The sequence below is a fragment of the Orycteropus afer genome, unplaced genomic scaffold, assembly GCF_000298275.1.
Source record: "Orycteropus afer afer isolate SDZICR_OR568_19922 unplaced genomic scaffold, OryAfe1.0 scaffold00188, whole genome shotgun sequence".
NCBI lineage: Eukaryota > Metazoa > Chordata > Mammalia > Tubulidentata > Orycteropodidae > Orycteropus > Orycteropus afer.
Genome location: NW_006921775.1, coordinates 1,088,760 through 1,101,015, shown reverse-complemented (window position 1 = coordinate 1,101,015; position 12,256 = coordinate 1,088,760). Strand labels below are relative to the sequence as shown.

The 12,256-nt window shown below is 37.1% G+C and overlaps 1 protein-coding gene across 1 annotated transcript in view; it reads left to right on the top strand.

Annotated features, from left to right (window-relative positions):
• The window catches only part of PIK3CB (phosphatidylinositol-4,5-bisphosphate 3-kinase catalytic subunit beta), a 164,281-nt gene that overhangs the window by 137,201 nt on the left and 14,824 nt on the right, over positions 1 to 12,256 (top strand). The window contains exons 18-19 of the mRNA XM_007947506.1: positions 9,872 to 10,039; positions 11,058 to 11,181. Coding sequence (XP_007945697.1) covers positions 9,872 to 10,039; positions 11,058 to 11,181 — 292 coding nt within the window. The remainder of the gene's footprint in view (positions 1 to 9,871; positions 10,040 to 11,057; positions 11,182 to 12,256) is intronic.

The window sequence follows — 12,256 nt, the reverse complement described above, 5'->3', positions numbered from 1 at the left end:
ATAAGGAAGATGCCTAAAAAATTGATGCCTTCAAATTATGGTGTTGGCAAAGAATATTAAATATACTATGGCATAGTGCCTGAAGCTTTTGACTGCTAGCCAGAAGGCTGGTGGTTCAAACCCACCATCCACTCCTTGGAAGGAAGATTGGGCAGTCTACTTCTGTAGAGATACCACCTCGGAAACCCAAGGAAGGGTCGCTATGAGTCAGGATTGACTTGAAAGCAGCGAGTTTGGTTTTTTGGGTTTTTTTATGGATTGCCAAAAGAAAGAACAAAATCTGTCTTGAAAGAAGTATAGTCAGAATGCTCCTGAGAAGTGAGGATGGTGTTATAATTACCTTTACTGGTACTCTTTATTACTTTATGGATTTAAGTTACTGTCTGATGTCCTTTCATTTTAGCCTGAAGTACTTCATTCAGTATTTCTTGTAGAGCAGGTGTGCTAGCAACAACTTCTTTCAGTTTTTGCTTTTCTGGGAATGTTTCAATGTCTCCTTCAGTTTTGAAGGATTGTTTTTCAGATATTGAGTTATATTTCGACAGGTTTTGGCACTTGACTGCTAACCAGAAGGCTGGCAGTTCAAACCCACCAGACACTCCTCAGAGGGCAGGTTGGGCAATCTCCTTCCGTAGTGATACCACCTCGGAAACCCAAGGAGGGGTCGCCATGAGTCAGGTCTGACTCGATAGCACATAACAACAACAACAATACCATTTTTAGTATTTCATCCCACTGTTCCTTGCCTCCATGGTTTCTGATGAGAAATCTATTATTAATCTTATTGGGAGCCCTTGCAAAAAATATCTAGCTTCCGTCTTACTGCTTTCAAGAGTCTCGCTTTATCTTTGGCTTTTAACAGTTTGATTAGGATGTGTCTAATCGTACTTGGAGTTAATCCCACTTTGTATTTGTTGAGTCTCTTAGATACGTAGATTACTGTTTTTCATCAAATTTGGAAAGTTTTCAGCCATTTTTCCAAATATTTTTCTGCCACATCTCTTCTTCCTCTCCTTCTAGGACTTCCATTATATGTATATTTTTATGCTTGATGGTATCACACAGGTCACTAAGGCTCTGTTCTTTTTCCTTCATTTTCCTTTGTTCTTCAGGCTGTTTATTCTTTGTTTACCTATGTTCAAGTTGCTGAATTTTTTCTTCTGCCTGTTCAAATCTGCTACTGTGTTCCTGTGTTGTTGTTATTGTACTTTTCAATTCCAGAATTTCTACTTGGTTCATTTTCATAATTTATATCTATTGGTACTCTCTATTTGGTAATACACCATTCTCACACTTACCTTTTATTCTTTAAATATGTTTCCTTCTGTTCTCTGAACGTATTTGTAAAAGCTGATTCCAAGCCAAGGAATGTTTCTACTGAGTAACTCTCCCTCTCCACTCCCTGTATGGACTATGTTTTCCTGTTTTTTTGTACGTTTTTAATAATTTTTTCTTTTGCTGAAAATTGAGCTCTTTAAATAATATGGTAATTTCAAAAATTCAATTCCTCCTTTTCAAGGGTTTTTGTTGTTGCTGTTTGTAGTTATTATTTGTTTAATGACTTTGTTGAACTATTATGTAAAATATATATTCCTTATTGTATGGGGCCAATTAAGTCTTTGCTTAAACTCATAATTCTTTTAATCTTTGCTGAAAGGCGCTATGTACATACTGGGGCACATCTACAGCACTCAGCCAGACAGTGGGCAGCTTTACCTTAGACTTAACGTCCTGTTTGCTTAAAGCATCAGTCAGCTAGAAGTTACAGGGTAGGGATTTCAGAGTTCTTCCCTGGGCATGCTCACAACCCTGTGTGTGCACATAGCTTTCTAGATTCTGAGCAATATCTTCAAGCTTCTCAGCACCCCCTGTGGACATCTCTTTTTCCAGTTTTTCTTTTTCAGCTTTTTGGTTAGCCCTTTGTTTGCTCCAACTGTTATCCACTGCCTCAGTCAGCTGAGATCTTAAACAGTTGCCCCTGATTTATTTCTCCCTCCACCTTCTGACACATGCCCCCAGAAAAAGGTTGTGCATACTATTTGAGGTCAGAATCAAATCAAATAAATAAAGCTTTGTGAATGGGATCTTCTGTGGCTTACTATAGGGGTCAAATAATGAAAATCTTGTGGCGGTGGGGCTTGGAAGGAATTCTAACCTCATGTTGTCCTCTCCATTGGCTGCCAGGCTGCCTGTCTTCACTGTGATTGTGGGCTGTTGGTTTTCATTGTTGTCACACAACTGGGAATAAGAGGATACAGAGTTCACTGTTCTTTCCAAGATTCAGCCATGTTTCTTTTAATAAACATTACCCAGATTGCATTTGTTTTATTTCTAGGGTTCTGAAATACTGGTACTGTCAATTTTTGCCAGTGTTGTTGCTTTTTTATGGAGAAATGGATTTTCAGAGGTCATGGGTATAACGAGTTTTAAGATCTAAATTGATAGTTGCTTTCCCTGGAAATCTTGAAGACATTATTCCATTGTTTTCCAGCCTTTCTTGTTATTTTCAAGAAGTCTGCTGTCAGTCTAATTATTATACTTTGAAAGTATAAGTGATCTTTTTCCTCCTGATAATGGAACAAAAATTTCTCTGCCTCTGCTGTTTTTCAGTTTTGCTGCAATTCATCTCTGGATTTTTTTTTATTTACCCTTTCCTTCTCCAGTCCCTTCATGCCTTGTCAGTCAAAGAAGTCAACATCTTTCAGTTTTACAAAATTTGTCTAGTTAGTCACTATTGCATTTCCACTCTTGTACTCTTCTTCTGCAACTCCGTAGATGTATGTTGGACTCTTTTTTATTTTTTTTAATGCATTTTATTGAAATATAATTTCAGTGAAATACACAAAACTGAAGTGACATGGGTCAGTGCATTTTTTTTTTTTTGCAATGTTCCCTTCCCTCCACTCCCTCCCCTAGTAACCAACAAAGAAAGTTTCCTTCCATAGATAAACCTTTCCTTCACTTTTTACAATAATGAACTTTAACACTATGTCCTTCTGTGTTTGACTTATTTCACTCAGCATAATGTCCTCCAAGTTCATCCATGTAATGCCAAGTTTTGCAGATTCTGCACTATTCCTTAGTGTTCCATAGTATTCCATTGTGTGTATGTACCATAGTTTGGTTATCCATTCTTCTGTTGGTGGGCACATAGGTTGTTTCCATCTTTCTGCTGTTGTAAATAGTGCTGCAGTGAACATGGGTGTGCATATATCTGTTCTTGTCTTGGCTGTCATTACTTTAGGATATATACCTAGTAATGGAATTACTGGGTCAGATGGTATTCCTAATTATGTTGGACTTTTTTTTCTGTTCTCCATGTCTCTTGACCTATTTTCCTCATTGCCTAACTCTCTGCATTATTCTTAGTAGTTTCTTTTGTTCTTTCAGTTCATTATCTCTTTAATGTTATATCTAATAAACGTCTGTGTATCAAAGTATTGTATTTTTTTCCTGTTTTGTTTGAATGTGCCTTTTGTTAAGAAAAATAATTGTACTTTTGTTTCCCATTTTATGTTTATCTGCTTAATATTCACTTGCCTATATAGTTAATAATGTTTGGTTTTGTCATTATTGGTGGAGATTATGTTTTTTTATGAGAATCCTGTGCTGGGATATTGAAGGATCCCTAAATAATGAATGCATTTTATCTGTGCGGTTGCCTAGGATCTGCGCGCGTGCACACACACACACACACACACACATTTAACTAGTTTTAATATTAACCCTTTGCCTTCAGGCTTTCTTACACCTCATGGGTAGTTTATATTTAGATCTTAAAAGAGAGTATGGCAAGGCTTGTTTTTGTAACTTCATTAAACCTTTTTCCCTGAACTACTAAATGCCCAAGATATGTGGCAAACCTTCATGTCACATCCTCTGATCAAGAAGCAGAAATTTTCTTGTTGCCTTTTCATACACTTGGCAGCTCTTCCAGAGGCCTAGCTTTGTAGCATGTCAGATTCAGACCCTGCCCCTCATGGGCCCAAGACTATGCCTCTTTTCTGCTGGATATTAAAACATCAGCCAAGTCCAATAACTTCTTGAGCCACACTATGAAAAATTTCCATATTTCTGGAGCCCAGAGGTCTCCTATTTTCTTTTTAAGCCATAACTATTTATAAACACTTTTCTGACTTATTTATCTGTTCCTAGATGTTTTACTGTCCATAGCTACTTAGTCCACAAGGTTGCTGGAAACAGTTGTACTTATGATTAACTTTAACTTTGCATTTCTTTTTTTTTATCGGAAGAGAAACTTAAGACTCAAAATTTTAAGCTATTTGTGAAAGATTACAAAAATATTAAATGGTAGTGCAGAATTATATACAAGTCTGTCAGACCCTAAAATTAACATTATTTCTGTTATTTTATCTACCTAAGTGAGAAAACAATTGTAATTAGACATACTTGATAACTCTGTTTATTAAATATTTTGGTGCCCAACATGCCTAATTTTCTATTGATTCCTTTTATCTGTTTTTTGAAGAATTTTCCAGTCTCAGATTCATCCAGTATAAACTTTTCCAGTGATGTTTTGTTGTTGTTGTTGTTAAGTGCCGTCGAGTTGTTTCTGACTCATAGCGACCCCATGTACAGCAGAACGAAACACTGCCCGATCCCGTGCCAGCCCCACAATCCCTGCTATACTTGAGCCCATCATTAAAGCCACCGTGTCAATCCATCTCGTTGAAAGCCTCCCCTTCTTTCTTCGACCCTCCACCCTACCAAGCATGACATCCTTCTCCAGGGAATGGTCCCTTCTTACAACATGACCAAAATAGGTGAGACAAAGTCTGGCCATTCTTGCTTCCAAGGAGCATTCTGGCTGCACTTCCTCCAGGACAGATCTGTTAGTTCTTTTAGCAGTCCATGGTACTTTCAGCATTCTTCGCCAGCGCCACAACTCAAAAGCATCAACTCTTCTTCGGTCAATGATGTTTAGATAGAAAAAATGTTATGCTGTGGATATGATTCCTTTCATGGGTCTTGTAGCTATGATTGGAATAGGAAGAGAGATTGTGTTTAGTTTAATAAGTACCCTGTGGACACTATTGATTATAGATTTTTGCCTCTAAATTAGGAAATACTTCTAATTAATGGAAATAGTTGCTGGTGAATGAATTTCAACTCATATGGCAACCGCATGTGTGCAGAGTAAGGCTGCTCCACAGAGTTTGCAAGGCTATGACTCTTCAGAATCAGATCACCAGGCCTGTTTTCCAAGGAGACTCTGGGTTGGTTCAAGCCCCCAACAGTTTGGCTACTTTCAAGTGCTTAATTGTGCCACACAAGGACTCCTGCACTTCTAATTAGAGCTGCATAAAAACAGAAATAGTAGTTTTGAATAGGTAGCAAGTTTTTTGGTTCACCGCTCACAAGGAATACAGCTTAGATAAAAGAAACAGGTCATTGTAAGAAACATTTTGCCTAAGAACCGTAAACTCAGTGGGGTCCGGACTGTCTGTTTTTTTTTGTAAATAGAGTTTTTTTTGGCACACAGCCATATCCATTTGTTTTTTGTTTGTTTGTTTGTTTATGCTGCTTTTGTGCTACAACTTCAGAGTTGAGTGGTGACCTAATAGTCTCCAATGCCTAAAATATTTACTATCTCTCCCTTTCCAGCAAATATTTGTTAACCCTTCATATTAAGTAAATCTCCAAGAAAACGTTTTTACTTGATTGATCCCATAAAAGAGGTGTGGGGGCAGGAAACTTAAGGCTAGGGTAGTAACTCATTGGTTCTTTCCAAGGTAGCACATAAACTGCACAGTGAGCCCTCTGCTAAGAACAGATTCAGGCCATGTGATGAGTTCTTTTTAGTTTAAAAGGCTGAGCTAAAGATTTTTCCCTGGTTTTCTTAGTTGCATCAGCCTAATTGAAAGCCTCAACCAGATTCTTTGCTCTTAGTTTTGATTCTATCCATTTTATCCAAATATAAAGCACATTTAGCATCAAATGAAGTTCATTGTGACCTCAGGCAAAGGGAGGCAGGCACATGTGGGAGTGCTAGAAATAAACCTGGTGTCTGTCTGATGAGAAGCATTGTGTGTCTAATAAGAAAAAGGAACTTGTCTATCCAGCGGAATCTTTGCTGACTTTTTGTACTCTGACCCTCATGCTTAAAAAAAAAATGCAGGACTTTAATTTTTTTTAGTTCATTTTTAAACTAACACCTTTTCTCACCAAACCTTTTTCATTGTTTCTATAAATATATGTGCTCCAATGTTCCTATTGTGTTTCTTTTTCCTTTGGCCAGCTGTTCGGGTTAAACTGGGTCACATAGCACACACTCTTTTAAATTCAATTCCAAATCTTCAGGTACCTTGTACACTTGACTGATAAGATCAGAATATTTTAGTATCTCTAATAGTGTGATATTGGCATGAGCAAAAATACATATTGCTCATGTTCACTGATGTCTCATAATAGTCTTATGGTATCTTTCATTTCAAATAAGAACATTTGTTAAGCCATCAATATTTTAGGACATTCTGACTTCCTTTGGTCAATAGTAGGTACTCAGTCTTTTGTGTCAAAGCTGATAGGTTGTCTACATAGAAATCTGTCTGGCCTTTGGTAGTTTTACAGCCCTACACACACACACACGAACCCATGTGGTATCAATTTTTTGAGCGTTCTCTTCATTGTGACAACCTCTAATTAATGGGGTTTACATCCCTTATAACAGACCTGTACAAAAGTTATTTAATGATACTTATGTCAGTACCCTTAGAGGGTTGAAGGAAGAAGGTAGAAATGAAGCAAGCATTTTAGGTAAAATATTTACACTTCCTTTGGAGGCAGCATGCTAAGGCACCACTTAGACTTGGGTGCATGTGTTAAGAGTCAAGACCAGTGAATATCTGCTGCATACCTGTCCTGAGTGAGGATATGGGGCATCTGTCCCACTGCTATAGAATTTCATTTTTTAATTCTTGCCTTACTGTGAAAGATAACAAATTGTTCCTTGGGTCAAGGAATCTGAGAAAGGAAAGTAAACGCTACTGAAATTGTCATGTCTTTATAAGAAGTGTGGAAACTGAGTGCAAGGGGGACCCAGATAAGATGGTCAGGACCCTAAGAGTTTGTCCCCAGCTTGACTTCTGTCAAACTCTCTGACAAGGATGTTTTTTTCCTTCTCATTGTGAGCTTTTCAACCTCAAGACATTGAATGCTTTCATCCTTGCTTGCTTTTGAAGAGGAAGTTGTTGGACTTGTGCCCAGTTTGACTGCAAGTGAGCCAGAGTGCACTTTAACCTGGCGGTGTTTGCTTCACATGTGTTGTATCACGATAAGGAAAAGGAGTGTTAGTAAAAACTTTCATGCTTCATAGCTAGCTACCTTTCTTACTGAGGTAAAATTTTAATGGCAAAATGAATTAATAATTTTGGTATAAAGCAAATTATTAGTATATCACCCTGCCAAGATGTAGTTTGACAATTCTTCTCCCAACTTAGTTTCCCTAGTAATAGATAAGTGGTTATACAGTTATAAAATATTTTTATCATTTGTTGGAAGGAATTTTAGAAACTATTTAATAAAACTCTCCTCTTTTATCTGATTGTTACACAAACTAACACACTCCTACACTCCCCCAACACATGTCCTCATATACACTCAGATTCTTTGTCTTTCATAAAGTCCTTCAGAAACTTTCTTAGTGATTTTCGGAGGAACATAGAAGTTCTTACACAGTCTGTAGGGCCATGTATGAGTGTCCAACATTTCCTGTTTCTCCTTCTTGCCTTGCTTTTGTGTCCCCCTTTGTACTCTCCTCCAGCCCTATTGTCCTTCCTCCTCAGGAAGATCTTTCTAACTTCTGACATGTCATCATAGCATTTCTCTTTCATACAGAGGTCACACGCACATTTTGCATTTGTGCTCTGTGAGCTCAGTGAGAGCAAGGACTCCTATTTTTGCTCATTTCTGTATCACCAGCATCTAACACAATGCTTGGCACATAGCCACACCTAAGTGTGTATTGACTGAATATATGAATTCCACCCATTCCATTTTCTATAGTCACCTGACCTTTATTTGAACCTCTCAAGGCATCTCATTCCATGTTGGAGTTCCTCTAGTTTAAAAAACTAGAGAAATTATTTGCAACAAAAATGACCAAAGATTGGTCCTTTACTGATAAGAAATCACTAAGAAAAAAATGTTAAAAACTCTAAAAATAGGCAGAGCATGTGAATAGTTATTTTACCAAAAAAAAAAAAATTCTTAAAATGGCTAAAAGAGATATGAAAATATTTCTATCTTCATTAGGGATCAGATAAGTGTAATTCAAAGCAAAATATCACTTAACCAGTTTGGCAAAAGATCATCTTAATTAGTAATCTGTTCTACAGAGTGTGTTTTTACAGGTATACTTATGTGTGAGATTATCAGTTCTCATTTTTCTGACAGACTCCAAGCCCTTTCTGTATTTTTAGTCACCTCTCCTCAGAGTTGCTGTCTCCAAAGAGTTTATCATTCAACTGAGGGGGAAGCAAGACTTCAACTCAGGAGACAGGAGATCGGCATGCAGATGAACTGATGTCACATTGGTGCTCTGTTTTAACCCTGTATTCAGTTACTGTGAACTGGAAAACATACAACAGTTCTTTATCCAAATCAGGCTCCATGTCCATTTTCATTCACACAAGATAATTCCTGGGAGAACTGTTACATAATCAGTGACTCTGGAGACTAAATATTAAGTTAAAAAGGATGATATTCAAGTCATGCAGACCTAGTTTTAAATCTTAGATCTGTAATTTAGTTAATGTATGACTTTCAGCAAGGTACTTAAATTCCTCATTTGTAGAATTGGGAACTTACTTTAGAGATTTTATTGCTAAATTTGTTTACTTATTGAGAAATATTCATTGAGCGTCCACTTTGATATTTCAGCAAAGATTTGAAAGAGAGAAAGAAAGAAGCCATGCAGATATTTTGGGGAAGAATGTTCCTAGCTGAGAAAACAAAATGTATAAAGGAGTAAGGGAGTGTTGTGTCTCATGTTTGAGGACCAGCAAGGAGGCTAGTGTGTAGTAGGAACAAAGCGAGCAAGAGAAGGGTGGTTGGAGAGATGATGGGGGACCAGACTAGATGAGGCCTTATGAGCCATAGCAAAGATGTTGACTGAGATGAGAAGTTATTGCAAAACTTTAAATCAGGCAAGTGATATGATATGAGTACATTTTAAGTGGATTGTGTTAGCTGCTGCATTTAGAACAGACTGATGCTGAAGCAGCAAGGGGATCTGTTAGAAAACTGTTGAATCAATGAGGTAAGGATTGATGGTGACTTGGTGGTTGTAGAAGGAAGGGTGGAGGTGGAGAAATACTTAGATTCTGGATGCATTCTGAAGGTAAAAATTGAACGTTGAACATAAGAGAAAGAGAAGAGTCAAGGATCACCTTAAGGCTGTGGGCTTGAACGACTGGAAAGATGGAGTTGCCATTAACCAATATAATGTGTGTAAAATGCTTAGTTTGGTGCCTGGCACCTATTAGGTACTCAACAAAGGGTGGTTCTCTGTCTCACTCTTTAGAGTGAAAAGAAAGACCCTTGCTTTTATCTATTGTGTTTCTGTGCACCCATACCAGCAAACAGAATGTTTCACCAGAATAACTAGATAATAAATTATACATTTAGCTGGCACATTAGAATTCTGGTAAATCACTCCTATGTATTGGCTAAGAGATGTACTCCCTAACAGAAGCTAAAGCTCACAATTTTCCATGTGGCAATAATACAGTAATGGTAAGAGCATCAATAATAATAATAATCAAACTTTAAAAATTAAAGAAAATATTTCATTTTTACGGAAAATATACACAGATTGCTCTTTATGCCTTTTTTTTTTTTTTCCTTTCAGGATGCTGCCTTATGGCTGTTTAGCAACAGGAGACCGCTCTGGCCTCATTGAAGTTGTGAGCACCTCTGAAACAATTGCCGACATTCAGCTGAACAGTAGCAATGTGGCAGCCGCCGCAGCCTTCAACAAAGATGCCCTTCTGAACTGGCTTAAAGAATACAATTCTGGGTTAGTTTATTCTGTTTGATTACCATTGTTCTTCACAGACAGCTAAAGAAATAACTATTCTCCCAAAAATATCAGCAGTGTCTTAGAGAAAATATTAGTGTTGTTTATTTATTGCTTCATTTTAGGTTTGATCAAAATGACGCACACTTTCCTAAAGACTTACAGATAGTTAACATTGAATTCTACATCAAATTTTAGAGCCCTGCAATATAAAGTTACTAAGAATTTAAGTATTTTTAAAATAAAATATTAAAGTTTTAAGTATATTAACTTCTATAATTATGTGACTATATAAATTACAGTAAGTTTTGAATAGATTAATTTTACCTGATAGAAGTAAATGAGTTTGTATACTGTGATCTCTAAAAATGGCAGAGCTTGGAATTGTGTTATTTATGGTTATAAATTAACAGTGTTGGAAATTAAAAACTAACATGCAGAAATTAAAGGAATTCACAGTGGGAGGGGAAAAGCCCTACAAGTATTTTTGGCTAAAGACTTCTAAGATTCAAATTTTATCATTGGGAAGATCCAAGGACTTGTAATTGTGAGAATCAGTTTCAGAATTTGATAATAGAGTCTTATTTCTAAAGGGTCTGTTTTACTCACTTCTAATTGAAGTCAATGATTTAAATGGTTATAACTGCAATGCTTAAGACTGAAACTTGGAATTCTAATCTTAGGTCAAAACTTACAAAAGTGTTCCCAAGCCTCAGCATTGTCCAACGAAGCCCGTTGTCTTCTCTCATTACTGTGCATGAGCTTACCCCTACCCCCACTGACATGCAGCTCCTAGAACACAAGAATGTGAATGACTGAGTTAAAGATGTCTTTGATGCCATCCTGCTCTTATTGCCATGCTCACTTCCTTGGCTGATACATATATTCTGCTCGTATGGTTTTGGCAGCTGTGTGCTATAGTTCTCATAATTCAGAAGGACACAGAAGTATAGTTTGAGTCTCATCCCCACATTTGGAGGCTGAAAAACTTGTTGCTTCTACTTTTTCTCTTGTTTAGGGATGACCTGGACCGAGCTATTGAGGAATTTACCCTGTCCTGTGCTGGCTACTGTGTAGCTTCTTATGTCCTTGGGATTGGTGACAGACATAGTGACAACATCATGGTCAAGAAAACTGGCCAGGTGAGCTGCTCCCTGAAGTCTGCCAAAGACCCTAGTGTTGCCATTACATATAGCATAATCTTTAGTGAAACTCAAGCATATTCTTTAGTGTTTCTCAGAATCATTTCTTTTTCTTTCCTTCAGTTTTGCACCAGCCCTTGCTTCATATACCATTTGTTCATATATTCATTTGTTTGTTTGCTTAAAGTTAGTGATAAGCACGTGTTAAAAAGTTTTGAAAATGTTTTTGCAGTCATTTAAAAGTAGCCTATTCTTACAAAATTTAAGAGTAGAAGAAGCAAGTGATGTGCAGACTTTACAGAACATAAACAGTGCATGTAGCTGTTTGTGTCCAGGTTGCACCTCTTCGGAATATATTCCTAGTAGTGGGATTGCTGGATCAAATGGTATTTCTGTTTCCAGCTTTTTTAAGGAAGCATGACACCGTTTTCTGCTGTGATTGGATTGTATGTCTTTTTGATGTTGAGGTTTTCTATAAATTTTAGAGACAAATCCCTTGACAAGTGTGTTGTTGCCAAGTATTTTCCCAATCTATAGGTTCTTTTTTGACTCTTTTGGAGAAGTCTTTTGATGCACATAAGAATTTAATTTTTAGGTCCTAGTCATCTAGTTTCTCTTCTGTGGTTTATGCATTTTGAGTTATGCTTGGAAAAATGTATCATTTTCCAGAGTAGTTTGTATTTATCTATAAAGTCTTTTCTATTAAGCAAAGGCAAATGGGAAATTTTGGTTAATTTTTCAGTGTAGCTACCCTTGTAATTCCCTGCCACTAGATACATACCAGAATGAAAACCTCTGGATCCATGTGTAAACTCTGGCTGTAGGTGGAAACCAGAATTTTATAGTTCCTGGGAAATGTGGATAGTACTGGCATGGGTTTTGAGAGTTTGTCCAGGCCATAAGCTCCAAAGTAATCTACCCAGCAGAATACTTTTTCCCTTTGAGTATAAATCCTTCCTTTTTTTTTTTTTTTAATTTTGACTCGGGTAAAGATTTACAGAGCAAATTCACTTTCCATACAGCAGTTCACATATACTTTGTCTCATGTCATTGACCACAGTTTACCACAATGCAA